At 39.0% G+C, this 16,463-nt stretch overlaps 1 protein-coding gene across 1 annotated transcript in view; it reads left to right on the top strand.

The window, feature by feature from the left end:
- DENND1B (DENN domain containing 1B) overlaps nt 1–16,463 on the top strand; it is a 224,582-nt gene that overhangs the window by 132,767 nt on the left and 75,352 nt on the right. The window contains exon 14 of the mRNA XM_045298174.1: nt 4,924–5,025. Within this exon, the coding sequence (XP_045154109.1) occupies nt 4,924–5,025 (102 nt within the window). The remainder of the gene's footprint in view (nt 1–4,923; nt 5,026–16,463) is intronic.

Below are 16,463 nucleotides of genomic sequence, written 5' to 3'. Positions count from 1 at the left end.
AGCAGTTGCTAAAAGATTAATGAGGAGAAGGCTCTGTCAGTTTAATTCACAGAGACTAATAACTAAATTATGCCCACCTCTTGAGACAGCCAAGGAAGTCTTTACTCTTTATCCGCTTTTTCCTTTGAGGTTTGCCACCCCCTCCACTCCTTGAAATCAAAAGATAAGCTGAATTGTAACATAAGAAGTTTGTACATTTCTGTTATGTAGAGCTATAAATTTGAATTGAAGAGTACTTTCTGGAAACGTTAAAGATAACTTTTAGAGAGATAATTGACAGTAATATAGCCATACATGTCAGGGAATAAAAAAAATTTAGCAAATTAAAAGCTAATCAGTGATCCTGATCACTTTGTAATAATAGCAATAATATAAACTGCCATTTAAAGCACTGATTGTTTTAAATTGTTTTCATTTGCTTTTGAAAAGAGAATATGCTATGTGGAACAAAGCTTTTTGCAAATACTATCTTATTAATTCATTAAAAATTTATTATATTCCCCATGTAATTCGGCAGTATGCTGATAATAGATATACAAAAAAGGGTACTTTTTAACCCCTCAATTAGATTATAAATTCTATCATAGTGACAAGTACAGTGTGCTTATGGTTATCTAAGATGTATTTGTGTAAATTAATCATATGCTTTAAAATATGTGATGTAAACATGATTCTACAGTTCTTTAGAATGGCAGCAATAATACAGAAGTACATAATGCAGCTTTTTAACAGATTATCATAGTCTGGGAGTACGCAAAAGCAAGTCATTATCAATCATTTGCTTCAATGTTGTTTTATCCTTTCTATAGTAGTTCCATCCCCAGATATGTTTTGTGCCAGAGTAAATGGTCTGTATCTGTGCTTTACAATACAGTACTCACTGTCCACATGCAGTTAGATGTGGTAGTGCGACTGAGATAATGAATCCGTATTTATCCTAAAAAAAGGAAATTCAAATAGCAGTGTGTGGCTAGTGGCTACTTTATTGGGCAGTGCAATTGCATAGTTTCATGAATTCCTAGCACAAGCTGGTGACAGTATCTTATGTACATGTATACCTGAATTTCATGTCGTTATTACTTGTTCTTATAACTTGTTATTCTTACTTGTTCATTCATGTAGTGATCTATTATCAGAATTCACTTACAAAGAGATAACTGTAATCAAGGCATTGCGTTTTCCTAAAAATAAATCGTAATTAATATTTTTCAAAGCTCTATTAGAAAGATGAACAGGCTCACATTTCTCTTTTCACTGTAACATAAGGATTGCATTCTAGTGAACAAATCATTGTCATTAATTTTTGTTTTCAATTTGATCATAAAGTTCAGTCACTTTATATGTGTTGAATGGGCACAAGGGACCATCCGGGCATTCAGGCTGCTGAGTGAAGCAGCAGCAGGTGGTAGAGATCAAACAGTGAGGGGGGATGTTCTAAGGACCTGCATGGCAATAAGTGGAACAGGTGGAATTTGTATGTAGCATTTAGGTCCTTGATGATTTGGAGGAGGCGCATCTGGTGAAGGGTAAGCTTCCAGAAGACAGACAAAGACACGATTGCTTCAATAACGGGCTAACGCAGATGCCAAGTGGGCCTCATCCTAGAAAATGCCCATTGTGAATTGCAACTGTAATCAGCATGAAAACACAATTAAAAGTGTTTTATTAATATAAGAATAAAGTGATGATCATAAAAACTAACAATCATTTAGCAATTGTTGTAGTATGTGTTTTATTAATCAGGCCAAAACTCTAATGATTAGATTTATTTCAGGTCTACATGCTATTTTTTTTCTTCTTTTCCCCCCTCTAGTTCTTTCTTTCTTTCTTTAAATCATTTTATTAGGGGCTAATACAACCCTTATCACAATACATACATACATTATTTGTGTAAAACACATTTGTACATTCATTGCCCTCATCATTCTGAAAACATTTGCTCTCCACCTAAGCCGCTGGCATGAGCACCTCATTTTTCCCCTCCCTCCCTCATGAACCCTTGATAATTTATGTTATTATTTTGTCATATCTTGCCCTATCTGATGTCTCCCTTCATCCACCCACTTTTCTGTTGTCTATCCCCCAGGGAGGAGGTTATATGTAGATCCTTGTAATTGGTTCCCCCTTTTCAACCCACCCTCCCTCCACCTTCCCAGTATCGCCACTTACACCACTGGTACTGGATCATCTGCCCCGGATTCCCTGTGTTTCCTGTTCCTATCTGTATCAGTGTATATCCTCTGGTCTAGCCAGATTTGTAAGGTAAAATTGGGATCGTGATAGTGGGGGAGGAGGAAGCATTTAGGAACTAGAGGAAATTTGTATGTTTCATCGTTGCTACATCGCGCCCTGACTGGCTTGTCTCCTCCCCGAGATCCTTCTGTAAGGGGATGTCCAGTGGCCTACAAATGGGGTTTTGGTCTCCACTTTGCACTCCCCCACTCATTCACTGTGATATGATTTTTTGTTTTGATGCCTGATACCTGATCCCTTTAACACCTCGAGATTGCACAGGCTGCTGTGCTTCTTCCATGTGGGCTTTGTTGCTTCTGAGCTAGATGGCTGCTTGTTTACCTTCAAGCCTTTAAGACTCCAGATGCTATTTCTTTTGATAGCCGGGCATCATCAGCCTTCTTCGCCACATTTGATTATGCACCCATTTGTCTTCAGTGATCGTATCAGGGAGGTGAGCACACCATAATATGATTTTTTGCTCTGTGATGCCTGATAACTGATCCCTTTGGCACCTCGTGATCACACAGGCTGGTGTGCTTCTTCCATGTGGGCTTTGTTGCTTCTCATCTAGATGGCTGCTTCTTTAACATCAATCTTTTACAACCCCAGATGCAATATCTTTTGATAGCCTGGCACCATCAGCTATCTTCACCACATTTACTTATTCACCCACTTTGTCTTCAGCGGTTGTGTCGCGAAGGTGAGCATCATAGAATGCCAATTTAATAGAAGAAAGTATTCTTGCATTGAGGGATTACTTGAGTGGAGGCCCAATGTCCATCTGCTACCTTAATTCCAAATCCTCATATATAAATATATTTGCATATGTACATGCCTTTATTTAGACCTCTATAAATGCCCCTTGCCTCCCAGCTCTTTCCTCTATTTCCTTTGACTTTCCTCTTGTCCCACTATCATGCTCAGTCTTCATTTGGGTTTCAGTAATTCCACTTGGTTACATTTCCCTGATCACGCCCTACCAGGCCTCCTACACCTTCCTCACTACCAATTTGGATCACTTGTTGCCCTGCCCCTGGGCTTTTTAACACCACCACCTTTCCCCCCAACTCCCCTTCTCCCATGTCCCCCTGGAACTGTCGGTCTAGTTGTTTTCTCCTCCAAACTGTTGATCAAACCCATCTTGTTTAGACAGACCTGCAGAGATAATAACATGCACAAAAACAAGACAGAGCAAAATCAAGCAACAATATACAACAAAACAACAAACCAATGACCAAAAAAAACACCCAACAACAACAGCAACAAGAATGAAAATCTTGTAGTTAGTTCAAGGACTGTTTGTTGGCCTTTAGGAATATTTTCCAGTCTCATCTGTTGGGGCACCACGCCCTGGCCCCACAGTCTACCTTCAGCATTCCCTAGGGACCTCATTGCTCCATTCCCTTGCTGTTCTGTTGCAACCCTTAGTGTTTTGCCTCAGTGTGGCAGGATCAGATCGGGCGTAATTCCAACACTGTGTCTCTGGTGTTGTTCGCTGTAGGGCTATGGTCAATGAGGGACGTCATGTCTCATACTGGGTCCAGCCATGTGGTCCTCTCTGTGGACTGCCTGCTCTAATCGGGAACATTGTCCTCAAGGCCTATTGGGCCAGGATGTGCTCCCCTCTCTCCTCCTCCCCCTTCATCTGCTCCCGATCAGATATGTCCCTCTCCTGGAGCTGAAGACTCAATGCCATCCTTTGAAATAAATTCTTCTGGGGGGAGGGGCAAGTGTCCATGTAGTAGTTGGGATTGGGGCCGGCCCCTCAGACCTCTCCACTGGTTCCCTACTCCACGCCGGCCTGTTGCATTCACATCTTGGAGCACTGGGTTGAAGTCTGGTCCTCCTTTCCCTGTAGAGATATAAACAATACCCTCCCCTTGGGTGGGTTAGTGCCCTGTGCCCCCGCTACCCATTTCTTTTTTATTATTATTTTTTCCTTTCCCCACCTCCTTTTTAGTTATTTACCATACTACATGCTATATTTAATACTGCTAATTACATTTAATAATACTGTATTTTTGTGCTTATAATTTTTTTTCATTTGAAGGTTGGACATCATTGTCTTTAAGGATGTCCTCATGCTGAAAACACACACACACACACACACACACACACACACGCACACGCACGCGCACTTTTTTGATAAGGAAAGTTGTCAGTAAAACGGTATCTTCACTTTAGTAAAATATTCCACTCAGTCTGACTAGCAAAAATAGTGGATTCTACTCAACTCCCTTTAGCCTGGAAGCACCTTGAAGTCCATCCTGTGTTTCACACTTCTCCTGACTCTCCCTTGGTCTCCTTGTTGTTAGGAGCTCTGCAAGTACAGCAGGTGGAAACACTTCTTGTTCCTGTACCAGCCTCACAATTGTTGGTACATTTGAGAACATTATGCAGCTCCTGTATCAATACATCTCAGCATCTTTTTTTGCTGACCTTCTGATTTACCAAGGATGATACCTCTTTCCAGGGAACAGTCTCTCCTGATAATATGTCCAAAAGACGTGAGGCAGAATCTTGCCAGCTGTGGTTCTAAGGAGCGTCCTGGCTATACAAGCCAGATTTGTTTGTTCTCCATAGACAGTAGTGCCTAAAGACACAGTAGTGTTTCATTAACAGGACTGGTGCCCCGACCGACCCTTTAATGATGCCTTGAAATTTCTATTTTATTTTTTTTCTATTTAGGGTGAGCCTATCACTTTCTGTGAGGAGAGTTTTGTGAAGGCCCGGTCAAGTCTGATGAAACATTTCTTGGAAACAGCGGTTAACCTTCAACTTTTTAAGCAGGTAAGAGTGGACCTTCAGATTTTTCTGCTGTAAGAAAAGACTGCCATTGTTAGACATTTTTATCACTCTCTAAAGCTGTGTCCCAAACTTGAGTAGCACCTTTTTAAGATTTTCAGGAAATTTTTCTTTCAATTGTAATTTTACAGCCATCTTTGAGCACTCCAGAGAAACAAAATCCTCCTCAAGAATTTCCAAGCTTATTATCTCACTGAGTAAAGAGAGGATATATTCAGAGGACAAAGAGCAATAATTGTATATAAGGCTTCTTACCAAGAGTTATTATGGTATAGTAGTTTGGCATTGTAAGGGAAAAAAACTACCCATGTTTTTATAGAACATTTCCATTATAATCCAATGTATAAAAAAGAATTCACTAAATGAATATGTAACTACTTTTTAAGCTTTGTAAAAATATAGTTATAAATTTATGATTCAGAAAAAACCATAATCACACTCAGAAAACCAAAAGGGTGGATACTTGGTATCAGAACACAGAGATTAAAAAATAAAAAGGAACACAGATTTCAGGTGCACTGATTCCTGCATCCCACTATAATATGATGAAGAAGTTTCTTAAACTAGGTTTATGTCAATTTCTGTATGTATAATGTAGATTATTTTGCTTTCCTTATTCCATATGACTTTATTTAATGCACAATCTAGCTATATGAATTCAAGTTTAAATGAAGGCCTATGGTGTGCTCTAAATTGTGCTCAGGTCCAAGATATAAACATGCATCAAAAAACAAAGCAATGCCACTGAATGATAATTTAAGAAGAAAAAAATTAGATGTTGCACTGTTAGGAGCAAAGACCATATAAATCCAAATTACTTCCAATTTAGGTCAATTAAAACAATATGATGATGGATTCAGTACTGCCATCTATAGTCTGAAGAAATTTTGAAAAATAGTCTGTGGTTATAAAATATTTTGTGGAATTGTAACTAAGTTCTCATATGTGAAGGCCTATCTGAAGAAAAAAGGATTAGATTCATTTTATTTTATGCATAACCCCAAGGAGCATCTGATGGGTCTCAGTATTAAACATCTTCGGAGTTCTCAAGCTGGGGTGGATTACCTTTCATGCTCCCTGTCTCCAGAGAGCCCCAGCCGTGCTGTTATTGTTGTTGCCAAGGGCTATGATGGTGAATTTGACTTAAAGTGACCCCCTGTGACAGTGTAGAACTGCCCATCAGGTTTCCTAGGTGTAACCTGTACAGAAGCAGATCACCATGTTTCCATTTCCCCTTCTCCCACCCCCCTCCCTCACCCCACCCCACATATAGCTGCTAGGTGGGTTTGAACATCAACATTTTGTTTAGCAGCTGAGAACCTAACCATTGTGCTGGCACATTAAGGATACAATCATTGGTCCACAACAGCACCTCTCCTTAGCTGGCAGCCAAGTCTCTCTCTCATCTTCATTCTCTCTCTCTTTTTTTTTTTCAATTAATAGTCTCCTTTATTGCACCGGTAACTAAAATCAGACTGCGAAAATGTTTATGTCAACCTAATTACAATGGGAGTAAGTGGATATTTTTCTGTATCATTTCCTTTTGTCATTATATTCAATAGCAAGTTAATGAAATATAACATTAAACTTCTGAAACTGCTAGTGTATAGTTTGTTCTTGATGTATGTAGGTATACAGTCAAGAGGGCTCTCAGAACACCTCTCCCACTAACCCTGCACATGTTCACCTGTGTGCTGCATGCAGTCACAACCACACACTTCTCTTGGAATTCTGGAGGAAAAAATTATCTTGAATAGCCCTACTCTATGATTTGGTAGCAATGATTGCCTTTTCATTTTTTTTTAACTTTGGACATTCTTCTTATTCTTCTTTTTTTTAATTGTTTTATTAGGGGCTCATACGACTCATCACAATCCATACATACATCAATTGTATAATGCACATTTGTACATTCATTGCCCTCGTCATTCTCAAAACATTTGCTCTCCACTTAAGCCCCTGGCATCAGGTCCTCATTTTTCCCCCTCCCTCCTCACTCCCCCCTCCCTTATGAGCCCTTGTTAGTTTATAAATTGTTTATTTTGTCATATCCTGCCCTGCCCGACGTCTCCCTTTACCCACTTTTCTGTTGTCCGTCCCCCAGGGAGGAGGTCACATATAGATCCTTGTAATCGGTTCCGTCTTTCCAACCCACTCTCCCTCTACCCTCCCAGTATTGCCACTCACAACACTGGTCCTGAAGGGATCATCCGCCATGGGTTCCCAGTGTTTCCAGTTCCTATCTGTACCAGTGTACATCCTCTGTATATATAGAGTGCATTAATTTCCAGGATTGTTATACAAATTGTTATGGCAGTGCTTTATAAATATAAAATATTATTGTCGCAAGCAAGTCATTCAGTGCCTACTCTGGAGTTGAATATTGGTAACTCTTCTTGTATTTCCATCAAGAGGGGATCGTACTATCTCATGTTGTTAAATGAGTTGTGAAGATCAAGTTCGGTGGGGCTCATGGGCTGAATGAATGGGTAGAGCATATACAGTAGGACTACTTCCATATATGATTCTATAACCAGATTCTTAGTGTTGCATAAAGTTAATAAAGCATACTTTTTTGCATACTTAGAAAAAATATAGTTTTTTTTGGAGTCAGATAGAGTTGGGTGAAATGTTTTACTGCTTAGCCATTTTCCCTAGACATCTGTTTCTTTTTCTATATTTTGGAAATACCACACCTACCGCACAAGGTTGTATAATGTTTATGGGAATCAGTACATGTACATTCAACGCAGTTCAGTATTATGTAAATGGCTTGAGGGTCCATATCTGACCTCCTATGGCTTCCGTGAGGCAGGGTTAGGCATTCCTCTATCCTCCATCATTATTCCTACACCAGTCTTTGCTTCTATAACACTGTACTTTGCGACTGGGTTTGTAATTCTTTGCACAGAACAAGTGGCTATACAGAACTCACGGACAAAACGCACAATTATGAGGTTTATTTGGGAAGTTAACAGGTTCCCACAAACCAGGATTAGAAAACACTAAGGCGGTAGTCATTGGTCCACAGCAACACCTCTCCTCAGCTAGTGGCCAAGTTTATTTTATCTCCTCACCCTCTTAGCCAGATAGTCCTCTGGCCTTGCCTTCCATGGGCCACAAAGCCAGCTCACTGCTCTATCTTCATCTCATGGTCTAGTTGCTGTTCCTCTGTTCTATCTCATAGTCTCCTTGCTTCAGTGTCTGGTGTCTCTGGCCTTCGACTCCTTTCCTTCAGACAGTGATCTCGAATGGGCTCCACTAGGGACTCTTCTGTCAATGGGCCTGGCATCTCTCTCTCTGCTTCTGCTTCAAAGATGACTCATCCTTATTGCTAGGTAGTCAGTAACTAAAACCAACCAATCCTCTCTGTTAGTGTTACACACTCCCTTACCCTGTTAGCATAGCACCACCCAATCATTGGTAGAATAACAGAGACACTTTCAGAACTTACTCCACCATGCGTACAATTTTGTGTCTGCTCCATTTCTGAGAAATTACATTAGCATAAATATAAATCCATGTAGGATTCTTAAAAGTACAACTTAGTAAAAAATTAAATATAAAATATTAAAATGTTTACTCAGACTAGAACTCATTATATGGACAACTTGAATACTTTTACATGTACACATTTATCATAATCTGGAACTTGTTGACAGTTTGTGTCTATTAGGAAAGTGATACTGAAGATAGCCCTGGCAGACTGTGATTCTTGCTAGCAGAGTTTCACAAATTTGTAAAAGAGAGACAGTTATTTATAAATATTAGCAACAAAGGTCACTTGTGAAAGCTAATACTAACCTGGCTCTGAGTTTGAAAATGTTTGTAATGTACAAATGATTACTAATTATGACAGTGAATTTGCATTCCAGTATGGATGAAGAACTACTCCAAGTCTATTTACATAGAAATGCTTGTGCTTCAAATTGAGAGGACTTGGACCCAGGATTGCCTAAAGTATTAAGAATTATAAAAAGAATGTTCATCTCTGATAACATGATGGGACAGGATCCAGAGGAAACCTGCATACTGAAACAATTAAAAATAAAGGATTAAAAAAATCTCATCATGCAAGGGCACAGAAGACAAAACCTAGTAGTCATTTTCCAAAATGACAGTGCAATAGGAAATTCTCTTAACGAACATGCACTAACGTAGGGCATCGTAGTGTGAAAGTAACAGATAAAAAGTAAAAGGTTTTCTTCCTTTCAACCCATTCCTGGGACTCTACTAGAAAATGAATGCATTCACAGCATTAGCGCTAAGTGAAAGAAAGGCACCGAGACATAAACATGTGCCAGCCTGCATAAAAATTTGATACCTGAAGTAACAATTTCTGATTTGGTATGACAAAACTCAAACCAAGTTTAAAGTGCCTTTAAACTGTTAGTTCCACAAGGTCTCTAAGCAAATACAGATTCTTTCTTGAATCCACCTTCATCTAAACATCAAAAATACTCCCAGTCAAAATTCCAAAGGGAAATGTCACTGTTTAAAATCATTAACATACAAGAAAGCCAATCACACATGAATACTGACAGACACTGATGTGCAAAGACTTGAAATATTGAATTATCAGAAACAAAGCATAAAATTACTATGTTTATGATGTGAAACACAAGACAAGCTTTAGAAGTATTTAGGGAATAAACACTTAAAAGAATGTCAGGCCAATTTGAAGATATATGCACTTGTTTTTAGAAAGCATGTGATGTGTTAGGCTGGGTTGACCAGAGAAACAAATCCAGGGACCTGAATACATCCCAACTGCTTTTGAGAACATCTCAAGAACACTTTTGCTGCATTGAACACTAAGGACAGAATACCCGATGAGCTGTATTAAGACATCAAGAATATTCAACATAATGAAACCAAAGGTCATTAAAAAAACAGGAAAGAAAGAAAAGATTAAAATGGATGTTCGAAGATATTCCGATATTTGGTCTTAATCATAGAGTAGCTGAGAATAGAAGAAATGATGAAGTCAAAGAACTGAACATAAAATTAGAAAGGGCAGCTCAAGAAGGCAAAATAAACTATAATGAAATGTGCAAAGACCTTGAATTGGAAAGCCAAAAAGGAAGAACATGCCCAGATAATTGAAATAACTGATGAAAAATTCACGCCCAGTGTTGAATATTGAAAGATTCTGTGGGCAAATTATTGAATGATACAACATGGGCCAAAAGAAAGTAAAAGGAATACAAGGGTCACTGTACCTACAGAACTGGTTGGCATTCAACCATCTCAAGAGGCAGCACATGAGCAAGCACTAATGGTGCTGAAGGAAGAAGTCCAAGGTGTAGTGAAAACACTAGTCAACAACAAAGCCAGGAATTGATGGAATACCTATTAAAATGTTTTAAAAAGCTGATGAAGCACAGTAAGCACTCAATAGTCTATGCTTGGAAATTTGGAAGACAGCTACCTGGCCAACTGGAAGAGAGCCATATTTGTACCCATTCCAAGTAAAGGTGACCCAACAGATTGCTCAAATTATCAAACAATATCATTAATATCACACACAGGTAAAATTTTACTGAAGACCACCTACCAACAGTTGCAGCAGTACACTGGTAGGGAGCTTTCAGAGATTTGAGCTGGATTCAGAAGATGATGTGGAACAAGGGATGTCATTGCTAAAGTCAGATGGATCTTGGCTGCAAGCAGAGAATGCCAGAAAGGTGTTTTATGGGCTCTGCAAAGGTGTTTGAGCATGTGGACCACGACAAACTATGAGTGGCCTTGAGAAGAATGGGTATAAGAAGCACAATTATGCAGGACCTGTACATGGATCAAGAGTCAGTTGTGTGAACAGAACAAGGGAATACTGCGTGGTTAAAATCAAGCAAGATGTGCATCAGGGTTATTTCCTGACACCGTACTGTTCAATCTGTGTCGATTGAGCAAATAGAGAAATTGGACTTTATGAAGGCGAATGTTGCATCAGTATTGACAGAGGCTTATTATAATAATCATCTGTGATATGCAGATGACAAAACTTTGAGTACTAAAAGTGATTTGAAGTATTTTCTGATAAAAATCAAGGATTACAGCCTTCAGTATGGAACACAACACAATGTAAAAACAACCAAAATTGTCGCAAATGGACCAATGAGTAACACCATGAAAAACAGAGAAAAGATTGATGTTATCAAGGACTTGGCTTGCTTAGATTGTAGTGCTCCTGGAAGGAGCAGTCGAGATCAAATAATGCATTGCACTGGGTAAATTTGCTACACAAGACCTCTTTTAACATGTTGAAAAGCAAGACTGTTACTTTTAGGACCAAGGTTTGCCTAACCCAAGCCATGGTATTTTTAATTGCTTCATATGCATGTGAATGTTGGACTTTGATAAGGGAAGATGGAAGTAGAATCAATGTTTTTGAATTTTAGTGTTGGTGAAGAATATTAAAAGTACCATGGATTGGTCCATTGAATCGCACGGGGGTGGTGGTGGGTGGGGGGTGGTGGGATACCATGGATTGCTAAAAGAACAAACATCTGCCTTGGAAAAAGCACAGGCAGAATGCTTCTTAGAGGCAAGGATGTTCAGTTGTCTTACAAACTTTGGAAATGTTATCAGGAGAGATCAGTCCCTGGCAGAGGACATCATGCTTGGTAAAATGGAAAGACAGTGAAAAAAGAGGAAGATCTTTCACAAGAGGGATTGACACTGTGGGTGCAACAATGGACTCTAACATTAGAGCCAATGTGAGGACGATGCAGAACCAGCTGAGAGTTACTTCTGTTGAACGTACGGTCGCTCTGAGTCACAACTGACTGGACAACACCTAACAACAATTTTTAAGAACCAAAGTGAGTTATACATTTTATGATTTATAAGGAGCCCTGGTGGTGCAGCGGTTACACATTGGGCTGTGATCCTCATGGTTATCATGTCAAAACCACCACCCACTCCGAGGGACTGGAACTTCATCATAAGGGTTTACTGTAATCTTCATGGGTGCAGATGGCCAGTCTGGAGTTTTCTCCCATGATGCTGCTAATGGTTCAACCATCAGCCTTAGTTTAGGCAGTGTGGTTATCCACAGTGTGCCACCAGAGTCACTTAATAAAGATATATATGTACTCATTCAATAATTAGAGAACATCAAGTAAAAATTACAATGAAATAATAACTCATACATACCAGCTTGGTAAAAAATAATAATGAAACCTCAGATTTTGATAAGAGGATGGAGCAAAATACAAAGTTTTCATTGTTTATAGGAATGTAATTTGTACAACTTATTTGGAAAATAGGAACCATGGCAAAGGAGGCCAAAGATCAGAGTGATGTGCTGGCTGGCATGACCCTGGAAGAGGCCTGCAGAATCCTAAATGTTTTATGATCTTGATTTGTGATAACCTGTTAACTTCCCATATAACCTCCCACCATCTTGTATTGCCTATGACTTCTGTATGGGCATTGCAACCATTCATAGGACCCACTGCAGCAACAGTGTCGCGGGAGGGCCAGTTGATGCCAGTCAAGTAAAGGAAGTTGCAGAGTGGGAGCATGTCTGACCTTTGCCTTGTAGGAATCGTCTTTGGATGGACGTGTGTCCAATTCTCCTTCCCCCTTGTATAGCCAGAGGAGGGAAGGCACGACCCGCACACCATCTCACCAGTGGTGTTCAGAAGCAAGAAAAGCTAAGAAATATGTTAGGGAAACATTTATGTGATGGATGGAAGATGGGGTAGAAAGGGGGAACTGATTACAAGGATCTACATATAACCTCCTCCCTGGGGGACAACAGAAAAATAGGTGAAGGGAGACATTGGACAGTGTAAGCTATGACAAAATAGTAATTTATAAATTATCAAGGGTTCCTGAGGGAGGGGGGAGCGGGGAGGGAGGGGAAAAATGAGCAGTTGATGCCAGGGGCTTAAGTGGAGAGCAAATGTTTTGAGAATGATGAGGATAATGAATATACAAATGTGCTTTATACAATTGATGTATGTATGGATTGTGATAAGAATTGTACGAGCCCCTGATAAAATGATTAAATAAAAAAATATGAAGAATATTCCAAAAAAAGAGGCAGTTTTCTCTGTGGAGAAAGGAAAGGCATACAGGTGCTAAGGTCAGTATTCTGGTAGTTTGCTTTATCATTGCTGGTTAGATTATTAATTATTAAAGCTATTAATATGTAAAATTTAAGTATTATGTGGGGATACTATATATTTTAAATGTATTTCTGGATTACTTCCCAAGAAGCTGTGTTTTCGGCCTCAGTTTCTGCATCTGTAATGTGAATTAGCCTAAAAGATCTCTGAATTTGAGAAATGTTTTGGCTCCAACATTCCGTGATACCCTGAAATAAACATAGCTTAGACTGATGATAGTAGGTTCCATTTGGATGAATTCCTCTTGAGATAGTGGATTTGGAAGGAATCCCAGAAATAACTCCTTAAATCCACAGCCCTTTGACATCACCATATTTTTGTAGCTAGGAGTTTTACAAAGATTTAAGTTATTATTTTTATGTTTCAACTTTAATTCTTATTAGGATAACAAAATAAAAAATTATTTTCTTGTGTATATTATTCCTAAGGCCCTTGGAACAAGCATACTTGTTTTTACTTTTCTGCTATTTTACTACATACTTTCATAGTTCAGAACTGTGACTGAATTTAGTGTGGAAGTCTATGAGCCTAGCCTTTTATCTGGTAATATATTTTGTTGTTGAGAAATGTTTAAAGCAGTAGATTTTAAATATGTTACAGTAGATACATCTTTTTAAAAGTTAGTTCTTCCTATCTAGATCCTAATTTTCTTGGTAGGAAAATTATAGAGAAGACTCAGTGCACAAATATCTCCTTTTGTTCCTCTAAAACTCCTTTCTACTTTTCATAAAGGAAATATAGTTGTATATGTGTCTTCCTCAAAATCTTTTCCATCAACAACATGCCTGTAATGCCAGAGGAGAACACATGCTTCCACAATCTGAAGCCTTCTGCATTTTTTAAAATGTCCACATGCCTTGTACATCGTATAACACAGTATAACTGTGGGCTTTTTTTAAGTGAAAATAATAGTTTAGATGGTTTGTTAAATGACACTCTTCTGTTCCCTTTTCTTAGCCGGCGTATTATTCAGAACACTGACTCTGGAATCCAGTAAACCCAGGTTTTATCTTGCTGTTACCACTTTTTCAGGATATCACATTTTGTAAGATACCGGGTCTCTACTGGCTTCAAATCTTTGCACTGTTTTCAGCCACCTCTCTTACCATTTTCTCCAATATTAACTAAATACAATTGTGTAGAGAAGTCTTTCAAACTTGTCTTTTATAAATCGAGGCTTTGAACCTGCTGTACCTTACCACAAATCATAATATTCTCCTACTCATTCTTCTGTAGCTTGTCTACATGTCAGTCCCTGCACCAGGCCTTTTCCAGTCATCTGTTCTTCGTTCCCTTACTGGCTTGGTCCATACTCGATTCTAGAATTTACCCAGTGTCATCATAATTTATCTCCCTTTTTAATATCTACCTTCAACTCTTACAGTCTTCCCAAATTATCTCCACTCCTCAAGTCTGTACCCCTTTCTCTGTGCTTATATTACTTCGTGCATGTTTTATTCTACTTTAACAGTGGTTTATTGAACATTCGTTTTATATCAAGTACTACTTGGAGCACTTGAGATTTCAGAGCTGTATAACCTATGAAGAAATAATGTTTAGGGCCATGTCTGATCCATGGAGTTGGATTGGAGAATCTAACATCTGCCTAAGGATGATTCTTATGAGGCAGACAGAAGTCAGACATGCTTCCACTCTGCAACTTCCTTTACCTTATTCTGATACCCACCATCCCTCCCATGCCACGCTACTCTGCTAGGTTCAATAATTCCTTGCAATGGCCATGTCAAATTCACAGGCAGTACTCAGGATGATGGGGCTTTATGAAAGAAGCTAACAGCTTATAAAATATTGAGGATACAGGGTTAGTTTGTTTTTGTCCACAGAACCTCTTCTCAGCATGTAGGCAGGCATGTCTCTCTGGTCCTTAGCCTCTTAAACACATGATCCCTTGGTTCTACCTTGCTCTGGCTGTGTTACAAAGCACCACTAGTGCTGGTGCATACTCAAGGGCACCCCAGTCTGCAAACCAGCCTCCTTCCTGAAGGTATTCAGCTTTATTTGTTTCATTCACCACTCTGTCTTGTGGCCTTGGCATGGATGGAAGAGCCATACCAAGCAACTTTACTTCCTTGTGACCTTCTCTTCATCCCACCACTTAAATTCCTAGCCACCAGGGTTCCTTAGAATTAACCTCCAAATAAACTCACTGCCATGTTGTTAATTGTGACTCATAGTGACCCTGTAGAACAAGGTAGGACTGCTCCTGCAGATTTCTGAGACTGTAACTCTTTGCTGGAAAGAGTAGAAAGCCTCAATTTTCCCCCATGGGGTGTCTGGTGGTTTCTAACTGCTAATCTCGTGGTTAACAATCTAATGTGTAACCCACTGTGCCGCCAGGTCTCATACCAGAAGCACCTATTAAATAATATAAAGGATAATACTTACTGTTCCATGTTGTAAACAGGTTGTTAATGACAAAGTTTTCATTATATAAAGAACATAATTTTATGCCTAGTAGGAAACCCTTAAGTCTGTTTCTTCTCTTATGAGGAAATTGAATCAAAAGGTATTTTAAACATCTCTAATAGATTTCGGACAACTCTATTACTGTTATGACAGAACACCTAAAAATTAGTAATTTGATAAAAGATTTACAGTGTAGTTTTGAACAGGGAAGGTTGTGCCCAAAAAATCCTTTGTAGGTTTTTGAAGTTATACTGCCATGCATAATAAGCCATTAAAAAATTCAGTGGCTGTAGTATAGCTTGATATTTTCCAGAAGAATTTGACAAGGATTGATAACTTAGTAATCATGGGAAATGAGTCTACATAAGACCATGTCTAGAGTACCGATTTTCCCCCCATAAAAATAACATCCTGCTATGCTCAGAATGTGATTTCAGATCTTATAATGAAACATTCATATTTAAACATGCACAGAGTAATCCTAAAAACTGAAATTGGGAGTGTATTTATCATTCAAAAATAGTAAAACCCTATAGATGGTAGTTTGGTTACCTATTTATTTGTTCTGCAAGCATCGATTGAGTGCTGCTACTTGGAAAGGAGCCCTGGTAGCACACAGTTTATGTACTTGACTGCTAACCTAAAGAAGGGTAGTTCAGACTTACCCAGAGAAGACCTGGTAATCGGCTCCCATACAAAGTACAACTTACAGGGTGTGATGTAGCAACGACGAAACATACAACTTTTCTCTAGTTCCTAAATACTTCCTCCCCACCCACTATCATGATCCCAATTCAACCTTACAAATCTGGCTAGACCAGAGGATGTACACTGGTACAGATAGGAACTGGAAACACA

This window comes from Echinops telfairi, unplaced genomic scaffold (assembly GCF_000313985.2).
Source record: "Echinops telfairi isolate 266 unplaced genomic scaffold, ASM31398v2 ScPeMD7_7424;HRSCAF=8462, whole genome shotgun sequence".
In the NCBI taxonomy this organism is placed as follows: Eukaryota; Metazoa; Chordata; class Mammalia; order Afrosoricida; family Tenrecidae; genus Echinops; species Echinops telfairi.
Note: the sequence above shows the minus strand (reverse complement) of the source record. Positions and strands in the feature narration are given on the sequence as shown.